Here is a 21,210-nt window from a genome sequence, read left to right on the forward strand (position 1 = left end):
GAGCCTTGGAAGAAGAGTGCGGCTGCGCCTGCGCCTAAGGTGTGGCCCACGCGTCAGCCAGAGTACGCGCGCACCCAGGCACGCCTCGAGGCCGCGGACGGCGCGGAGCCAGACGGACCTCGCATTCGCTGAGAAGCCGAAGGCCGTAGAGCACACGAGTTGTAGGCTTCCAGAGCACGGCGGGGCAGCATGAGGGGCTTCCGCTTTGCGCTGGTCCGTGCAGCGCGGTCGCGGTCGCGGGCGGAGCTCCAGACCGTGCAGCGCCGCCCGCCGTCGGATCTCGCCCAACGTTTTTCGCACTCGGCGTCAGCGCCGGCGAGGCCATCCTTCGGCATCGCGTTCGACATCGATGGGGTCATCCTGCGCGGCCGAAGCCCGATCGGGGGCGCGCCGCGGGCCATCCGCCGCCTCTATTCCGAAGAAGGTAACGCCCTTGCGCTTCTCGTGCTCTGCTGCATTCCATTGAAGCAGCTTGTAGTTTCATCAGGAGGACTCAGAGAGTGTCTCGCTCCTGTGTTTGTAACGGCGAAGTGGACTCAGATGTCTGGCCATGCCTGCCGGCTGCCGCATTCGTGTCTTTTGAGCATTTCGTCGAACGGGTCCAAGTCGTTAGGCATTGTGTCTTGTGTATTACACCATTATTAAATGGTTAAATCGTATTTGGACCTAAAATTGAATATTTTAGGCTGCATCATTTACTCGTTTCTGGAGCGCAAACCTATGAGAGTAATTTATTTTGCCAATGTTGCTATTCGTATTTGCAAATTTATGCCTATAGGTTCTACTAGGGTTAAAGATTAGGGCACTCCCAATGCAAAACTATCATGGTTTCTATAGACATTAATTATAGTGCCACCTAAGCATTTTGCTGATGTGGCAATGTAGTTATTAAAGAGAGAGAACAAAAATCATAGAAAGTTAGAAACCATGTCTACACGAAATCCAAGGCATAAAGTGATATTATTGGCTGAGAATGGAGAGAGAATGAATCTAATTGGATAAACAAATATTCCATAGAAACTATCGATTGGGACTATAGTTTCTATGTATAGTGTCTATAAAAATTAATAGATATAGAAACTATGTGTAGTTTCTAGCATTGGGAGTGCCCTTATGGATCACATTATTTGTTCCTTTTCAGGTAGCCTGAAGATTCCGTTTCTGTTTTTAACTAACGGTAAGTAATCCACTATACCATTTGCACACCCTGTTTTCCTATCATTGTTGCATACTAGCTCCCTGTTTTTGGGATATTTCTAAAAAGTTCCTACTATACATCAAGCAATGCATTCGATGAAACCTGTTCTTCGATAGACATTGTTCTTAACTATACTGCCAAATTCTATGGCATTTACTAGTGGTGCATTTGATTATTTGACTAATATTGAATTATCTTCATTCAACGCAATCTGTTCTTTGAATTACTATCTAAGAGGCAATCTTGTTCTGGAAAGGTTGATTGTCAACTTCTTAATGCTGTAGATAATTGTTGTATGAACAGTGAACAGTCCATCCTATTATAAGTTTTTGTTATAGCTTTTACATGGCCATCAGTAATCACAGCTAAGGGTTGTACAAAGGCACCATGGCATGGAGTGTGGAATTTTTAATTGTGTTGCTGATTTTTTTATTGAGGTTATTAAGGTTTACCAATTTGTTGGTAGGAGGAGGTGTTCCAGAGCATAGAAGGGCCCTTGAGCTAAGCCAACTTTTAGGAGTCAACATTTCTCCAGCACAGGTACTTCTACAGTACTCATGAGTCATTGCTTAATGGGACCTTCAAGCTAACTAATAAATCCCTATAGAAAGGAGAGAAAATTAGTGCATCTCTTTTCTTTATCTTCTCAACCATTGGCTATGTTAAATTTCCATCTATGATTTTTTCTGATGCGTGTAGGTTGTGCATGGCCATTCTCCTTACAGAGAGCTGGTGAAGCGGTGTGCCTTTCAAGTACTACATCAATGCTTTCTTGTTTCTTGATTGACTTGTAGCACCTGAATGGAACCCCTATTTGAACTCTGCAGTTTCAAAGATGACCTTATTGTTGCTGTTGGAAAAGGAGAGCCTGCAGTAGTGATGTCTGAGTACGGATTTAGGTAATTCTTCATGTTCCTATCATGGGTCAAATTTATTGTGTGAATTTCTCACGAGTCATCTGTGTCTACAGAAAAGTTCTGTCCATAGATGAATATGCATCATATTATAAAGATATTGACCCCCTGGCTCCTTTCAAGACTTGGAAAGTTGGGCAAACAGACAGTTACATGTTTGCGAAAGTGCACCCATCATATGATGTTTACTCAGAGCGAGTTAAAGGAGTGTTTGTTGTCAGCGATCCTGTTGACTGGGGAAGAGATCTACAGGTACTAATAGAAAACCTTCTTGTGCTGCATTTGTTTCATTTTCACATAATATCTTATTGAGTGATCCATAAACATCTTTTCCTCTAAGAGCATCTGTTCACATGAAATTGTGATTACTTCCTTTTCAGATTGGCTACATAAGTTCAATAATCTGTTTTTTTTTTATATTCCATATGAAAGGTACTCTGTGACATCTTGTCTACTGGTGGACTTCCTGGGACTGAAAAAGGGGATCAACCTCCTTTGTATTTTGCAGCTGATGATCTTGAATACCAGGTAAGATGATAGGTCAAGAATGGTGCTACACTGTGAACACCCTACAGGCCACAATTTCCCTTATTTCCATCCAGGTTCAATGCTAGTAAGATAACCATTGCACTGGAAGAAACTTAGTTTTGAGATCCTATGGCAGGCTGCATTTCCTTCTGAGCGGCTTGGCATGGGTGCCTTCAGGATAGCTTTGGAAAGCATCTTCAATCAGTAAGCTATTTTTATATTTATGAGACATTGTACTTCAAATTTATAAGCATGGATGTGCGGCCAGATTAATCATTTTCTGCTCACTTAAATTGCAGAATAAATGATCATCCACTGAAGTATACATCTTATGGGAAACCTAATCCATTTGTGTTCAAGAATGCAGCAAACATACTTGGAAAACTTATTATAAGTATGTATCCTAATTCACAGACATCAATGGAAGTAAAAGACTGTCAGTTTTCAACTATCTACATGGTTGGCGATAATCCTAAAGTGGATATCAATGGAGCTATGAAGGTTATTCTTTGATACATTTTATCATTTATATAAAAGAATATTCACTGCATGGAGTGGTTGATGGTACAAGGATGCTGTACAGGTTTCAATATCTGTTTCCTTGATGAGATCAACACTGCCTATCACTACAATATATATGTTTGCAGAGTTGAACAGCTAGCTTGTAGTCCAGCAAAAAAACAGGCTACCTGATGCATTGGAAAACAGCATTACCCTATTGAATAACATACCATCCACTTTCAACATTTTTCTTTTTCTATGTTGCTCTTCTATTACATTTAATTGAGGCCATTGCTTCCTATCAAGAGATATTTAACCTGTGTAATTTGAACTTCCCAGGCTGGCCACCCATGGTCATCTGTTCTTACAAGGACAGGTGTTTTTAGAGGAAAAGATAACGACCCACAGTTTCCTGCAGATGCGGTATATCTTATGACCAAAAACTTCCGTTCCACCCTGTGACTGTTAAGTTATCTGGTAACACATGTTTGGCAAGAAAATATATGTATATGTTACAGATGTTTGAGTCTTAAATTAAGAATAACCATGAGCTACTTGCCCATCTTATAATGAACCTCATTGTCTCAGTGCTATTAGCCTTGTTAGCGTTCTCAGTAGTAGAGCAGCTCACACAGTTAGAGAGTTTGATCTGCATGGGGTCAAATCTCGACTCTCGAGTAATGAGTAATGACCTGAAAAAAGTGCACGATGTCGTGTTATAACTTATATTGCGAGTCCTTTCACACCACAACGCCAGAAAATATATGAATTTAATGTTAAAAAAAAGAAAATATATGAACTAACCTGGTTCAGCTGGGTGATTGGTGTGGGCTTACAATTTGGGTATCTTTCTTTTTCTTATAAGAAAACAATAACCTAGTTCATTTTTTGTTAACATAATATGTTATATTCATGTTTCACTGGCAGCTAATTTTTTTAATTTGTTATTTATGTTCCTTGGATTGTGATTCTCGTGGATGTTCTCATAGCAGGTTTCCTGCTTAACTGAAATTTGTTGACTCAACACTATCGATCTGTTGTGATAAAATATCTAGGATGAAAACAGAAACATTGGTTATCCTGGATTTATCATCATAATTGGCTTGCTGTTCTGATAAAAGTTGTGTTTGCCTTTCAGGTTGTTGATACTGTTGAAGATGCCATCAACTATATTCTGGAGAAGGAATGTGTACAGTGATGATACTGTTGAAGATGCCATTAACTATATGCTCCCTTGATCATTGTCATTTGGCATGCTTGATAAGATAAGATGTACAGCCCTTTTTTTTTGTCTAGTAAATTTATAATCCGTGGCTGGAAGTCGATCTCTTATTTCTTATTTATTCTACCAACAAATACATGTTAGAGACAGCAGACTATATTTTCTTGCACTTTTTTTTGGGTGCTGAAGAGGCTAAATTTGTTACAATCTTTATGTAGTACAAAGGTCAAAAGGCTCCATGCAGTGGAACCGAAACAGAAATGCTGCTGGATTCTTTTGATGTTGTGTGTACTATTATAGGTATAATTTGGTACAATAATATTCAAAGAAATTCATGAGCTAACCTTTTTTTCGCATAAAAAGATTTAGGCCTTTTTTAAGACCAGTGATGATAGCTTACGTACTGAGCCAAGGCTTAAGCCGAGCCACTGAGCAGTCGGCCCCACATAATCTAAATTTTCCGTAGACCAAGTCCACGTGAGGGCCTCTCATCTTCTCACAGATAAGCCCTTTCACTCCACTCTTTCTCCTTCCTCCGTTCGTCCCTCCCAACCCAACCCGCCGTTCCTCCGGCGCCCTCCCGCCCCGCACAATGGAGACCTCCTTCCTCCCCACCACGCTGCCCACCGCAAAGCCCCTCCCCGCGTTTCGAACCCACGCCGCAGCCGCCTCGATCCGTCCCCAACAGCGCCTTCGCCGCTCCACAATACGCGCGGCAATCACCCGGGGCCGCAAGGAGGAGACAGTGGCCACCGTCCGGGAGCAGCTGGAGGGGTGCTACCTCCTGGCGGGTATCAAGTACGAGGGCCTGACGGTGAAGCAGCTGCAGGGAATCCGCGACGCGCTCCCCGAGACCTGCAGCCTGCTGGTGGCGAAGAACACGCTGGTGGGGAAAGCCATCGAGGGCACCCCCTGGGAGGCGCTCAAGCCGTGCATGAAGGGTATGAATGCCTGGCTCTTCGTCCACACCGAGGAGGTACCCACCGCGCTCAAGCCTTACCGCGCCTTCCAGAAGGAGGAGCGCGTCGAGGAGACCAACGACTTCGTCGGGGCCGTCTTTGAGGGCAAGTTTTACGGACCCGGCGACTTCAAGACGCTCGAGACTATGCCCAGCCGCGCCGAGGTTTACGCCACGCTGCTCGGCGCGCTGCAGGGACCCGCTACGTCCCTCGTCGCCACGCTGCAGGCGCCGGCCAGGGATGTCGTTGCTGTGCTCTCCGCCTACGTGCGCAAGCTCGAGGAGGAGGCTGGCGCAGCCTAGTGGGTTCCGAAATGACTGTCATCTCTCCCTCACTCCATATTTGCTGTTTGTACAATTCTCTGTACCTTTATTGGCTTGCAATCACATTTGAATTGAATCACAATTTTTTCCATTTTACAATGCTTGGCCTTACCTGGAACTGGAAGACTAAAGAACACATTCGTGATTCTTACCATTTCTTTCTACCATGCATAGTGTATTAGTATTCTAGGATCGGATGAGGTTGTAGAGAAGGGTGGTGACTACTGATTAGTATGTCAAATGATTTGATAATTAGATTTGTGTTGTGTTAGAGCAATTCTACCTATCAATGTTCCAGGGAAGGTTTCATGGTGAATTGTACATGCCCCTGAAACAATTTTGATTGCTTAAACTCTAGAGTGCTTGTGTTTTCTTATACGCTGGAGTGTCGTGGGATATAAATTTGCACTGTCGTTTCAGATTAGAGAAAACTCTGACAGTAAAAGGGAAAGTCCACTTACGCAATGACAGAACTCAAGCATTCAGGTAAGTTGTAACAATAGAATCAGAGTTGGAAATTCTTCTGGATAGCTAAAGCGACTCTCTTATTCACTGTGCACGATTTCTTTATTGTATGAACATTCACTTGCTTTGAAATCACATCCACATAATCATCCATTTGGTGTGTGCTAATTTCCTTCACTGGTATTGATTGTTGTCCTTTTTTTTTTGAAGCTTATTGTTGTCCTAATTTGAGGAATGTATCTAGTCTAATGGAGGACACTAGTCATGTGGTTGATGACAATGGTTTGAGTTGCACTCTGCAAGTTAGGTGAGTTTGCAGTGAATTTTCTTGGATTAGGTCCCGTGAACGAAGCCTTAATCCCAGTCCTGTATGCATGACTCTGACAACCAAGTGCACCCTTTGTGACAAACAGGTACTAAAGTTTTTTTTTGTTTGTTTGTTTTGCATTAGAGTGGCAGTTTCTAAAGTTTAGGCATCAGAAATTAAGAATGCAGTTTGCAGGATTTTTCTTTAACATGGTACTGGTTATGAACATGGAATTTCTAGCAGAGGCGGAGGGTGGGAGCCGCCCTCCCCCAAAGGAAAGGGATTATCGCATTTTTGGCTCTGCTTCTGGTATCATGAAGCATTATTTGATGCACAGATTCTTGTAGTTGTAGCCTTGTAGGTCCTGGTCTTCTGGTTGTGTTATGTATTTACATCCACAATACCTTCTATTCAGTTTTCTTTTGTAGCCATCAATCATGACTAGTTTGATTTGGCAATGAAAATATGTGGAGCTGTCAGTTTGTTGCAACATATATGGTGCCATCCAGGTAAATATATGTTTTGTTTTTTTAGAAACACAATACTGGCAGAGGCTCACACATACACACAATTCACCACACGCCCGCACAGATTCATGCCTATGAATACCTATATGTTTGTTCTATGTGCAATGCAGCAGTCACTCAGTTAGCAAATGAATTATGCTCCTGCTATTTCTGGAGCTTTCCTTGGTGAAGCAAAATGGTGAAACCATAGTTTTTCCATAATGTGTTCTTGTAGTAGTCTTCAGTGTTCATTATCTTCCCATTAATCAGTAATGTAGCATTCTAAGCTTGTCACTGAATCGTTGTTATTTTGACTGGAGGCGATTTTCACAGCTGAAAGATGCAACCGCTCGATATACCATATACATAAAGTTTGAACTTAGCACATCATTACAACAGACTTTCAGTGAACTTGGTGTACATGTCTATACATATCCAAAATTTATCTGAGCACCATGTGCATCAATTCTTGCTGTTTAGTGTTATTAATATGCTGTGTTTATCAGATCTGAAAATGAACAAGATCTGATACCTTTGTTGGATGATAATGTGAACATAATTATGCTCTAGCGGTTGTAAAATTAGGTATCTTTTGAACCTAATTGAGTAATTGTACAATTAGGTATCATGGGGTGATTGTTTTGCTTGGCTAATTTCAGGCGCATTTATGTTATCCTAAAGCGTCAGAATCAGGCACGCGTCCTTGTGGCAACTGACAAGCGACCCAGCCTTGTCATTGCCCTCGAGCTTGACGCTTGAGGATTTTCAATCGTTGCCGGACGTCGATCTGCAATCTTTCTTTACATGAGCTGGCAAATGGCAATTGCTATTTGCACCTCCATAGGAGTGTCACTAGTCACTACCAAAATGGTGGAGTTCTCCTAGTGTTTTTAATTAGTAATAAAACACTACCACTAGTCAAAACACTAGGGAATCTTCACTACGAGGCATTTACTTAGAAAATTTATACTAAATTTTGAATGCTAAAACATTAGGAGAATCTCATATCACTAGGAGAACTTGAAAATCTAGTTGTGTGTTTTGGTGTTTTTGGGTTTAAATATCTGACTGAGGCCTTGTTTACTTCACCCCAAAATCTAAAAAGTTTTCAAGATTCTCCGTCACATCAAATCTTGTGGCACATGCATGAAACATTAAATATAGACGAAAACAAAAACTAATTGCACAGTTTGTCTGTTAACCGCAAGACGAATCTTTTGATCCTAGTTAGTTCATGATTAGACAATATTTGTCAAAATAAAAACGAAAGTGCTACAGTCGCGAAATTCGAAATTTTTTCGGAACTAAACAAGGCCTGAATCAATCGATTATAGCGATTGTGGATATGAAACTAAAATTTTAAATGGCACTACATATGCGGTGGTATCCGTAAAGGTGGATCCCATGTTTCAGCAGGATAAAAAGCAACAAATTCGAGAGAATAATCGTTGTGGCTGGGTTGGGACTGAAAGCCATCGTTCTCTGGACAGCAAATTGTTGAACGCTTTTTCTGTATCTAACACAATGTAACTTGCCTTAATACACTTCGTACACTTGCCATCATGCGAATCACCACTGCCATCATTGTTTTGTGATCTATTTATATTGAGTACATGTTTGAGGCACTACTTTGTTTAACTTGATAAGGTAATCAACATAAAGTAAAGTGCTAGGCTGCTAGCCATACATCTCTAAATATGATCCATACATATGGTGGAGCATGGCATCTATGAGATTGGTGTCATCTTTCACATGTTTCTACGTACTCATAGTCCGCCAGATCCTCTTGGTTGATCTACAAGTTTAGTATAGTGCGAAACTATAATCTAAATAAATTATCAAAAGCAATAAAAATAATAGGAATTGAAATAAATAAGTCCCACATAACTCTAAATATGTCATCAATAAATGGATAAATTTTTTTAGAGAAAATGTTGATACTAGGTTCATGTAGTATTTCTGATTTAAAATAAATTAGTTATGTATATTTTAGAAATTAAACCATATTCTTAATATTCTTTTAAAAAAATAGAAATCACCTTTGAAACTAGCTAAATGACCAATTTTTTTTTATCTAGAACAATGAGAGGGCGCATTGAAAAACCAAATTGACATGCAAGTTGATGATGAAGGTTGAAAAAATATATATGTTTTCTTTTTCTCTTTCATGAAAACTAGCACTGCTGCACGCCTCCAACAGCAAGGGTATGTTTTGATGATGAGTCGGTCTTCTGTTTTAGAGACGTGTGATATGAGGTATTCGGCTTTTCAAATTCCCTGAGACATTGCGTTGCTGGACGAATTTAGTATTTTGTATTCGTACCAATCCGAAGGGTGCGCGCTGTCGGGTCAGACGAGCAACGTTTAGGCACGCTCTCGCCTGATCCGGAGCGGCCCGTCACCGTCTCGCGATGCCAAATCATAAGGAGCCGTCACACTGGCACCATGACAAAATCAAAATCTAGACCAGCTAGAGGCCATCTCCCGGGCGGAGCCGAACACAAAGGCCGGCCTTGTTTATTCACCTGAAAAATCAAAAAAAATTCAAGATTCCGTCACATCGAATTTTGCAGGATATATGAAGCATTAAATATAAACGAAAACAAAAACTAATTAGACAGTTTGTCTGTAAAACGTGAAACAAATTTTTTGATCCTAGTTAGTCTATGATTGGACAATATTTATCACAAACAAACAAATGCTACAGTAGCAAAATCTAAAAAAACACATCTAAACAAGACCTTAGGCCTTGTTTAGTTCGCAAAAATTTTCAAGATTCCCCGTCACATCGAATCTTTGGTTGCATGCATGGAGCATTAAATATAGACAAAAATAAAAACTAACTGCACAAATTACCTATAATTTGTGAGATGAATCGTTTGAGTCTAGTTACTCCGTGATTGGATAATATTTGTCAAATAAAAACGAAATGCTGCGAACTAAACAAGGCCTTAGTATCCCCATCAGGACAACGCCGCACGGCGCGACGGCGACGCATCCGCCCGCCGCGTGGGCAACGAGTGCACGAGGAAACCTGGTCCTCAGGATGAACCCGCAGCCACGTGAAGGTGAATCGAGCCAGGTGCGCGCCCGGTTACGCGAGCAACGGAAAGGCTCGGCCCGCGGCCACACAGCCAAAGCAGATACGGGCGGGATGCAAAGCCAGGCGCGACCCCCGGGAAAAGCACGGCGTCTCGGCCACACCGTGCTGGGGATTGGGGAATAAGGGAAAGGCGGGCGATGCTGCTGCCCCGCTCCCCCCCTGAACTCTAGTAGAATCGATCTGATGGCGGCCACCCTCCACGTCGTACGACCGACACGACCGCCTCTGCGCGCACCGCGAAGGTGCTCGGCGCCCGGCGCAAGTTTTCTTGCAAAGATTTTACAGAGAGAAATGCATGCTTGCAGAGAGAGAGAGAAAAAAAAAAGAGCTTAACCTATTCGCAAGCTCGATCATCTCTGTGAGCTCGGCAACAACAATCTTTGCAAACGACCCACAGAAGCTTGCCGAGCTCAAACGCACGCGCGCCCACGGATGATCGAACGACGGCAGGGCGAATAGGATAAGCTCTGTGGATCGAGAGATGCACTGGTCCGCTTCCGGTCCGGATCGACGTGGTTGCTCCTGTCCTGACATGGACTCGTTAGTTAGCTCTTGGTGCTGGTTCACTGTCTCGGAACTTTGCACGACGGGCTGAGACTGAAAGGTAGTCGTGCCTTGGTGGGGGTCAGTGCTCCCAGAATATATATCTTCGCCTGCATTGGCTCTTTACATGATGCTGTATCTAGCGGCCCTTGAGTCTTTGACTGCGTTTTATTTGTGACGTGCCCCTAGAATATATATCTCCACCTCCATTGGCTCTTTACATGATCGTATGTAATGCATTCTATGGAATACTACTTTTCGACTTGGACTAGTATTTCATAAATACAAAAAATGTGTAAGAAACGGTTTAATTTATGCAGACATCAGTCGTTTAGGTACTAAAAACCATAACTCTAGGTTATACAAGGCGCTTCAGGTAAAACTTACTAACTGTTAAAAACAAAATGTCGCTTATTCGTGTGTTTGAGAGTGTTGCTAGTCATTTTGGAAGAGCTATAATTCATGACGGTTTCTCCTTTTTCCACTTAGGCTTTGTTTAGATGCGAAAAGAATTTGGATTTCGCTACTGTAGCACTTTTCGTTTGTTTGTGGCAAATATTATCTAATCATAGACTAACTAGGATCAAAAGTTTCGTCTCGCAATTTACAAGTAAACTGTGCAATTAGTTTTTATTTTTGTCTATATTTAATGCTTCATGCATGTGCTGAAAGATTCGATGTGACATGAAATCTTGAAAACTTTTTGGTTTTTGGGTGAACTAAACAAGGCCTTAGAAATAGCTCAAAAACAACAACTCCTACTAGACCATTTGATAGGACTTCTTCATAGGAGCTAGATACAGCTAAAAGAAGCTATCAAACGGCTTTTATAATTGTTTTTCTTCAACAAATGAGCTTTAGTTATGTCAGTTTCTGTCTCCTCTGCGGTCATTGTGTATCTAAAAGAAAAGCATGGCGGTACCTTTTGTGATTGTTCCTTATCTACAAGTCGTCCATTCTTAGAGGTAGGGAACTCTAGTACGAAGAAAAAAGAGCCTTTGTTTGGCGAGAATGCGAGGACACAAGAATCTAGATACGCGGTTGGCAAAAAGGATATGCCACATTGCAATTGTACTATTTTAGCATCCAAAGGTGAGGGATACGATCGTACATGGATTAGTTTAGGCTCTATTCGCACCCCGTTTGGCTAATGTTTAGTCCAGCTTTAGCACTTGAAATGAATGGACTAAAGATTAGCCTCTGGGTTATTTGGATACATGACTAAAGGGTGAAATGAGAGGAGAAAGAAAGCAAAGTCACCTGTTAGCACTTTTATCCCTTATTTTCAGTCCTTCTGTTTGAACCTCCAAGGTTAAAAGGTGGTTAAAAGGAGAGAGCTATTCTTTAACCTTCAATGGACCTTAGCCAATAGGCGTATATTTGGTGTTGTTTGCTTGGTCCCATGCCTTGATCGTGCTTTTCAACTTGCTTGCTAATAGTACATCGTTTGCCGTTCCAACAGAAATTCTCACCTAGTTTAGTTACTGCCTTTCTTTTTTGAAGAAAAAAAGAGCCTTAGTTGCGAGATGTTCTTCTTCGTGTAACAACCAATTAAGAACCTATTTGCTTGAGATTATTTTATCGAATTTATCAGTCATTTAATAGCGTTTTTCTCTCATAATAAATCAGTTACTTCCGGCCATGATTTTTCGGATAAGCGAACATGCTAGCCGAACTCTTCCATCTCCACTCTCAGTGATTATGAAACGTGTTTCCAGTGCGAAATAAATAGTAATCATAACCTTTTATAGACGAACTAAAAAAACATAAATTCAGCTCAGACTCGGAGCCAGCGCTGCAGAATGTTCTCTTTTTTGTTAGGTGGTCTGGACACGACTGCAAAGCATCTGTGAGACTGATCGCTTGGAATGGGAAAACAACTTGCGATGTGGCTGGTGCGACAAAGGAAATCCCTGGTTAATTAATTAACTGAACACACAGTGACTGCCGTGGGTGATTGGTTTCAATACTTAATTTATTTCCTTCGAGACCGACCAAAGAATGCAGTACAAGCCTCCATGCTCTAGAAAGTTCTGGGCTGATTCCGTGCTGGTCGCCGATGACTCACCGCCGTCGCCATCCTCAGCTTAATCAAACGAGAAAATTAACCAGGAAACGACAGGAGCTCGATTACTAATGACAGCCGTCCTCCTAATGACAACCGCTAACATGTACGAGTGGGTCACACGAGCTCACAACTAACATGACACACAAGTACAGCACTGCCAAATTTGTGTGAACTGCTTTTGTCCAAAAATAAAAGTTGCATAACCTTTCTCGCTCTCTCTTTTAAAACTTGCCTAACCTTTCAAGTTTCAAGTGTTCAATTAAAGGCCGTTTCCTGTCCAATTTGGATTGGATAGAGGCGAGCCATGGATCCAACAATGCTAATATAACTTCATTCCATGCCTCGATAGAAGAAATTATATAGAAGGTCAAAAATATAATGGAGAACATCTTATTCTTATAAATATTAATGAAGCAAAGTATATGTTCTTTTTTTCAAAAGGTTTAGGCTTGGTTTAGTTCACAAAAATTTTCAAGATTTCCCGTCACATCGAATCTTTGATCGCATATATGGAGCATTAAATATAAATATAAATAAAAACTAATTGTACAGTTTAACTGTAATTTGTGAGATGAATCTTTTGAGCATAGTTACTCCATGATTGGACAATGTTTGTCAAATAAAAACAAAAGTGCTACAGTAGCCAAAACCCAAAAATTTTGCGAACTAAACAAGGCCTATCCGATTTTTTTTTGAATTTTGACACTGTAGCACTTTCGTTTTTATTTGACAAACATTGTCCAATCATAGATTAACTAAGCTTAAAAGATTCATCTCGTGATTTACAGATAAACTGCGCAATTAGTTTTTGTTTCTATCTATATTATTTAATGCTCCGTGCATGTGCCGCAAGATTCAATGTGACAGAGAATCTTGAAAAGTTTTTAGTTTTTGGGGTGAACTAAACCAGGCCTTACTCAGTGGTGAGATATATAGTCAAAGTCAAATCATAACTGGAAAGCATTTGATTTGATGACCTCCCATCCCGGAAACAAAAGCCAACGCTAGCCAGCGAAACGGGAGTGCCCTGCTTCCCAAATCGCACTCCAGGTCCCGCTTAAACGCCGTTAATGCCCCGCCGTGACGATCTTTCCATCCAAGCCGCGGGCCAAGCACTCCCCCGGCCCCACACCACCTCCACAAGCCCACCCCAACCCACCGACGTGCGGGTCCCATCGACTTCCAGGACCCCACCAGCCAGTGACGCATCCACGACGGACCCGCGCGTGCCGCTCGAAGTGGCCCCCGGGCGATCTACGGATTCGGTGGAGCGCAGGGAGCGCGCGGCTTTAGATCTCGTCGGATCTCGGCTGGGGCGCGGGCCCCGCCCCCACGCCCTGCCCACCTCCACTTGCTCCACGTCACGGCGAGCGCCTCCCCTCCTCCCCCCCGTTATCTATCGCCTCCTCCGCAGCCTCCTCGCCATCGCAATTCGCACCAGTCACCAGCGCATCGCCTCTCCCCGCCATTTGGCCCGGAACCCCTCGCGACCTCATCTCCTCCTCGTCATCCCACGCGTAGGTGCGCACCGCGCCCTCTGCTGCGGCTACCGGGAGATAGCTCGTAAATTCAACTCTTCTCATATATATATATATTTTTTTTTTCTAAATTGATTTAGCTGGTTTTTTTTGGGGTTGTTTCTGCGGTAGAGTTCGTCAGGGTCGCCTCCAGTGGATCTCGAGAAGTCCGATTTCCCAGGCGCTGCTGTTACCTTGGGTGGAGGCAAGTTGGAACTGCGCTGTTTGCTTCACAGACTTTTCCTTCTGAAGTTTTGCTCTGATGAGGTTTATCTTTTTGTTCTATGTTTAGCTCGGACCGCGGATTAGTGGGATTTTGAAGGGAGACGGTGTTTACTGACTTCCTTTCACTACTCATACCAAATCCTTTGTTTCGTACTGCCTCAAATCTCTATTGTCAGTTTTGTGTAGGGGAATTTCGTATATAATTATCCTTATTATATGAGATGTTTAATGTTTCACAGGAGTCGGAAGCAACTGATTTTGGGCGTCGCGGCTTAAGAATAATTTCTTCCAGCCCGGATACATGTAATCCTCTCTGGCTGTGACCAATACTGCAAAATGGAGTGCTTATTCTGAGCATCTGTTATGCTCATGACAGATTGGTGTTTGATTCCCCCTGCAGATTCGTACTTGGATTCAGCGTATGCATTTTTTATGCTGACATAGGATGTGCTCCACCATCTGTGAACTCCCTCTAGTTGCACAAACCAACCACTGCAGTGCTCTCTCTCTCTTCGAATCAGGCTAATGGGTAGCGCTTGCCAAGCTGGCATGGACGGGCCTTCCCGCAAGGATGTGTTGGGGATAGGGAATGTCGCCTTAGAGAATGGCCACCATGAGGTTGGAGCTGATGCAGATGAATGGAGGGAAAAGGAAGAGGACTTGGCCAATGGGCACAGTGCGCCACCGGGCATGCAGCAGGTGGATGAGCAGGAGCAACAAGGACAAAGCATTCACTGGGAGAGGTTCCTACCTGTGAAGACACTGAGAGTCATGCTGGTGGAGAATGATGACTCTACTCGTCAGGTGGTCAGTGCCCTGCTCCGTAAGTGCTGCTATGAAGGTATGAGCTGCAAATGGCAAAGCTAATTTGATTTGATTTTTTTTTCTCGCAACATGCAGGAGAGCTGCTATCATTATATATTAATAAGAAACTAATTTTGATTTGATTAAATTGGGCATATACTTGGTTCCATAACTTCTATTAGATAGTAAATAAGTTCAGGCCGTAAAAGATAACAAATAAGTTCATATTTATTTCCAGCCTGGATTTATGTTGCACTCGAACTTGCTGTGTTGCAATCTGTCCTCACAAAATGCATAGGATATAGATTTCAATTGCTTTTTATTGAAACCATCTTTTCTTATGCAATTGCTGGTTGTAGTGTATGTGTACATCTAATATAGCCAAGTAGACAAGCGAGAATTTTTCCCCTCAACTAATGAGAGACTTTGTTTTGGTTGTCCCTTTTTTAGGGACTAATACGAAATTTCTCTTAACCATTGCAGTGAAGAGGCTGTTTGTAATCACATATGGATTGTTAACTTGTGTATATTGCAATTGCTGCTGCAAAAAAGGATTATGATTTTATAGGACACTTTTAAAATCCCCCCTGCTAGAATTTCAAAATAGTCCCCTCTCCCACTGTGGCAGGCCTGAGAGATGTCATGTGATGTCTCACCTAGTACAGCTCCATAGCATCTTACACTGATCCCATATTACGGCAGACCACCTGTCTCAGCTGCAGTGAGTACTCTGCTGGACAATCTGCTGTGAATTGGGAGCTTGGTGGGTGGGGTGTTGCAGTATGTTTGCAGTGCAGGTGTCTGAGCATTGCTACCCTACATATAATGTGGCCAGGAGTACTGCACTATAGGATTGACACGTCATCTCCTGGGCCTACTGTGGTGGGCCAATGGAATTTCTTTTGCAATAGCAAGGGCTGGCTATTTTCATTTTAAAAAAATAACCAGGGTCTAGGGATCAAGAGTGTCACATCATGAGCAAACAGTGAATGCTCTTGCAACATATGGAAGCTGGAAGGCGGCAGTAGTCAATTGAGGGTCTAGATCAATTTGACTCTTTTATATGTCCTATGATTACTTGTTGGATAAATTACTTAATGCCTTATGTATTTTTGTACTAGTGAGCATGTAACAAAGAAAAATAGTATCTCTTAGGTGTTATATACTGATTTCAGTCAACATTACCCCCTTCTCCAATAACTTGAATTAATTTATTGGTGGTATAAGTACTGACAACTAAGCTCTTACCTATCATATATGTTGGGTCATTATTAATTATATATAAACTGTAGCTTAACATATTCCTAGCGAACATATTAATTATTGTTTACTATTGTACTGGCATCATGTTACTGTACAATCCACTTTGCATAAGCAATAAGTAACAATTATTTCTACTTGCACTGCATTTTGCTTCTTAGAAAATTCTAGCATACAAGAATTGTGAATTTAAGCTTGTACATTTCCCTTTTCTATTGTGTGAGCATCAAAAGAACATATTCTATTTGACAATGTAGATGCAAGCTATTTTTCTATTTGACAACAGAAAATGGCACTCTTTCTTGCAGATCATTTTGTTAGTTTATTTATTCTTGGACAAATAGGTAGTAAGGTACACAACTAGAACTGCCTCTATTGAAATCATTTCACCCTTGACTGGAAAAGCAAAGCATGAAAACTCTGATATATCAAAGCATGACTTTGTGTTATACATATAAGACAAGTGACATGCATGTAATCAACTATTAAATTAATAGCATCCATGCAGCTGTTTTCTGCTAGGTTGCATTAAGACTTTAATATTTTAAGTTGCTTATAGAACTTTGTTTTTTCTTGATAATGATTGAAAGCAATGCATCTAAAGAGATTAGACTTATATTGAACTTGAACTATGTACTCTCCCACTGTCAGCAAGTTAGAAATACACCTCTCCTCACCAACACTGGTAACCACCAGTCCCTGTGGTACTTCAGATTTTGGATAAACAGTCCCTGTTTGAATTATGTTTGATTGTTAATTATTAGCAGTGGAAATTTTATCTATCCTCAACATCTAAAAAGGGTAATTTTAGTTGTTTCAGTGTTTTGACAGCAATTTTATCTCCTTCCATTTTAGTTATCCCTGCTGAAAATGGTTCACATGCATGGCGATATCTTGAAGATCTGCAGAACAACATTGACCTTGTATTGACTGAGGTTTTCATGCCTTGTCTATCTGGCATCGGTCTGCTTAGCAAAATCACAAGTCACAAAATTTGCAAGGACATTCCTGTGATTAGTAAGTAGTTTTCCTCAACTCCCTAATGCACATGAAATGTTATCCCGTTAATTGTTGGGTTTAAATACTTTTAGCCGCTACACTGATGTGTTTTGCATGCAGTGATGTCTTCAAATGACTCTATGAGTATGGTGTTTAAGTGTTTGTCGAAGGGAGCAGTTGACTTCTTGGTAAAGCCACTACGTAAGAATGAGCTTAAGAACCTTTGGCAGCACGTTTGGAGGCGATGCCACAGTGTAAGCTGTTTGTTTTTGGTCTAGCTTTTTCTGGATATTTTATTACATGAAACATGAGGCATGATTTCTTTGACTCCTCACTCTGTGTTTCCTTTGCGATTATCTGAATTGAATTTGCCTCTTTGGTACTCAGTCCAGTGGCAGTGGAAGTGAAAGCGGCATCCAGACACAGAAGTGTGCCAAACCAAATACTGGTGATGAGTATGAGAACGACAGTGACAGCAATCATGATGATGAAGAAAATGATGAAGACGACGACGATGACTTCAGTGTCGGACTCAATGCTAGGGATGGAAGTGATAATGGCAGTGGTACTCAAGTATGTGTTCATTCGTTGTTCCTAATAGTTAATTTCTTAATCTAACATAATTACGTAGTTGAATTTGAATGTATAGATGACCATATATATATACATGTAATAAAGGTTAGTGGTAGGATACTACTTTGAACAAAATTAATATCACCTCAATTTAGGTCATAAAGGCTAGTTATTCTGTGATATATCTGGATATGAGATATTAAATAACCAATTTACATATAGTAATACCACGGTTGATGTAGGAAAATAAAGTTTTTTTTGTGAAAGGAAAATAAAGTTATTTATTGCTTTCATTCAAAACGATTCACTTGGTGGCAATCTTTCTTTCTCAGAGAAGTAACATATATTGTCTGATAACTCTCTCTATGTGTAGTGTTTTTATGTCAATGTATTACCGAGTGTGCCGAAAAAAAAAAGTATTATCGAGTGCACAATCTGTTTTAAAATGCAGAGCTCATGGACAAAACGTGCTGTGGAGATTGACAGTCCAGAACCTATGTCTCCTGATCAACTAGCAGATCCACCTGATAGTACATGTGCACAAGTAATTCACCCCAAATCAGAGATATGCAGTAACAAGTGGCTACCGACAGCAAACAAAAGGAATGGCAAGAAACATAAGGAGAATAAAGGTATCATATGCTCCACAGCATTCATTGTATCGAAGTAAAGCATTTCACAGTTCATACTTCCACTATTGTCTCATTCAACCAAATTCCATGTTTTTACAGATGAATCTATGGGAAGATACTTAGAAATAGGTGCTCCTAGGAACTCAAGTGCAGAATATCAATCATCTCTCAATGACGTATCTGTTAATCCAACAGAAAAACGTCATGAGACTCACATGCCCCAATGCAAATCCAAAAAGAAAATGATGGCAGAAGATGATTGTACAGACATACCTAGTGAAATAAATACTGAAACTGCTGATTTGATTAGCTCAATAGCCAGAAACACAGAAGGCCAACAAGCAGTACGAGCTGTTGATGCACCTGATGGCCCTTCCAAGATGCCCGATGGAAATGATAAGAATCATGATTCTCATATCGTGGTGACACCCCATGAGTTGGGTTTGAAGAGATTGAGAACAGATGGAGCTGCAGATGAAATCCATGATGAGCGAAATATTCTCAAAAGATCAGATCAGTCAGCCTTCACCAGGTGCAAAACATAATATCAGTGTCATTATTAGGTTATTAACATAACAGTAAGTTGCATGCTAACTCGTTATGATTTTTGCAAGGTACCATACATCTGTGGCTTCCAATCAAGGTGGAGCAAGATGTGGGGAAAGCTCTTCACCACAAGATAACAGTTCTGAGGCTGTGAAAACAGACTCTACATGCAAGATGAAGTCAAATTCAGATGCTGCTCCAATAAAGCAGGGCTCCAATGGCAGTAGCAACAACGATGTGGGCTCCAGTACAAAGAATGTTATTGCAAAGCCTTCAGCTAACAGGGAGAGAGTAACGTCACCATCAGCCATCAAATCTACCCAGCATGCCTCAGCATTTCATACTATACAGAATCAAACATCACCTGCTAATCTGGTTGGTAAAGACAAAGCTGATGAAGGAATTTCCAATGCAGTGAAAATGAGCCACCCAACAGAGGTTCCACAAAGCTGCGTCCAGCATCATCACCACGTGCATTATTACCTCCATGTTATGACACAGAAACAGTCATCAATCGACCGTGGATCATCAGATGTTCAGTGTGGTTCGTCAAATGTGTTTGATCCTCCTGTTGAAGGACATGCTGCAAACTATAGTGTGAATGGGGGTGTCTCAGTTGGTCATAATGGGTGCAATGGCCAGAATGGAACGAGCACTGTCCCCAATATTGCAAGACCAAACATAGAGAGTGTTAATGGTACCGTGAGCCAAAATATCGCTGGAGGTGGCATTGTAAGTGGGAGTGGGAGTGGCAATGATGTGTATCAGAATCGATTCCCCCAACGAGAAGCTGCATTGAACAAATTCAGACTGAAGCGGAAAGATCGGAACTTTGGTAAAAAGGTAGCCTGTTTTCAGTTACATGCCTGTCGTAGTAGCTATGACTTGAAATCAGTAATAGGTATTTGAGTGTTGAAGGGCCTTCCACTGAGTATGTCAAGAAAGAGTAGGGATCCAAATGGTTTGCACAATTATTACCAGAAAAGATAGAAGTGATTATTAATAATAATCTCTACCTTTGGAGGATATAAAATTGATTATGCTACTTCCAGCTACGCCTTTTGTCTTTTTTTAGAAAAACTTCCAGTTATGCCTTAATATTGACAGTACCAGCTTAGGAATACTGAAATAAGTCTTTGAAAGTAAGACATTAGTTGTGCAAACATTTTCAAGATCTGGTATGGTTTCAAACTATTTTTCTTTTCAAAAGTTTGTTTTCTGACTGCAGTTTTTACAAGATTTTATGATGTGATGCTGCTTCATTTTTCTGACTGCTGGCCTGAATAATGTGCATTGGACCGATATCTTCTGATGGCCTTGTCTGCCTATTTTCAGGTTCGCTACCAAAGCAGGAAGAGGCTTGCTGAGCAGCGGCCTCGGGTCCGTGGACAGTTTGTGCGACAATCTGGGCAAGAAGATCAAGCAGCACAAGGTTCAGAAAGATGACACGGACCTTCTAATACGTACAACATGGCATCTTCATCGACAGATCTGACAATTAGGTGGTTCTTCCCATTGCGCATCTTCATTGACAGATCTGAGAATTAAGTGGTTCTTCCCATCACTGATAGTAACCCATTGATTCCCAACGTTAGAGTACTCAATAAATAAGACTAGTTGTCAATTTCTGTGGTCGACTCCAGATTATCACCCTAGTGCTATGGAGTCAAACATGTAATATTTATGTATGTTCGAGCTTGGCGGTTTGCAATCTTCATTTTCCTTGCAGAGATATTCTTAGCCAAGTGTCTTAAGGAGGAGCAAATCAGCAGCGTCATTGCTATTATTATATTACTATACATACTAATATGATTGAGCTGGAATTCTGTTGTAGTTCATCCATTCATTCGAAGATCGTGTTCCAAATTAACACAAGTAGAGGTTTGGCTGCTCTGTTTCCTTGAAAAGGAAAAGTGACTAGCGTGAGATGCAAAATAGGTCTCTTGTGCTAGATCAAACTCAATGAACTTGGCTGTGACGAACGCTTTGAAAGCTACGATGACTTGAACGCAAGCAA

The 21,210-nt window shown here is 41.4% G+C and overlaps 3 protein-coding genes across 6 annotated transcripts; all 3 read left to right on the plus strand.

Annotated features, from left to right (window-relative positions):
* Positions 45–4,706, plus strand: LOC8081451 (uncharacterized protein YKR070W). The gene is made up of 11 exons (XM_002465389.2): positions 45–424; positions 1,142–1,177; positions 1,665–1,738; positions 1,898–1,938; positions 2,026–2,097; positions 2,169–2,364; positions 2,545–2,640; positions 2,777–2,844; positions 2,940–3,141; positions 3,481–3,564; positions 4,280–4,706. Exons 1-11 carry the CDS (start codon positions 190–192, stop codon positions 4,337–4,339), a joined length of 1,164 nt encoding a protein of 387 aa, XP_002465434.1. The 5' UTR covers positions 45–189; the 3' UTR covers positions 4,340–4,706.
* On the plus strand, positions 4,842–5,957 carry LOC8084888 (50S ribosomal protein L10, chloroplastic). Its single transcript, XM_002465390.2, has one exon. It carries the CDS (start codon positions 4,956–4,958, stop codon positions 5,622–5,624), a length of 669 nt encoding a protein of 222 aa, XP_002465435.1. The 5' UTR covers positions 4,842–4,955; the 3' UTR covers positions 5,625–5,957.
* LOC8084889 (two-component response regulator-like PRR73) lies at positions 14,003–21,035 on the plus strand. 4 transcript variants are annotated; one of them, XM_021450753.1, is made up of 12 exons: positions 14,003–14,158; positions 14,287–14,359; positions 14,447–14,529; positions 14,619–14,682; positions 14,780–15,220; positions 17,299–17,460; positions 17,563–17,696; positions 17,830–18,015; positions 18,467–18,647; positions 18,747–19,179; positions 19,262–20,036; positions 20,529–21,035. In XM_021450753.1, the coding sequence occupies exons 5-12, from the start codon at positions 14,905–14,907 to the stop codon at positions 20,637–20,639; spliced, it is 2,298 nt and encodes a 765-aa protein (XP_021306428.1). In that variant the 5' UTR covers positions 14,003–14,158; positions 14,287–14,359; positions 14,447–14,529; positions 14,619–14,682; positions 14,780–14,904; the 3' UTR covers positions 20,640–21,035. The 4 variants fall into 4 exon arrangements, with proteins under 4 accessions (XP_021306428.1, XP_002465436.1, XP_021306429.1 ...); XM_002465391.2 differs by having other exon boundaries at positions 14,041–14,200; positions 20,529–21,026; XM_021450754.1 differs by lacking the exons at positions 14,003–14,158; positions 14,287–14,359 and having other exon boundaries at positions 14,441–14,529; positions 14,756–15,220; positions 20,529–21,026.

The sequence above is a fragment of the Sorghum bicolor genome, chromosome 1, assembly GCF_000003195.3.
Source record: "Sorghum bicolor cultivar BTx623 chromosome 1, Sorghum_bicolor_NCBIv3, whole genome shotgun sequence".
Taxonomy (NCBI): Eukaryota; Viridiplantae; Streptophyta; class Magnoliopsida; order Poales; family Poaceae; genus Sorghum; species Sorghum bicolor.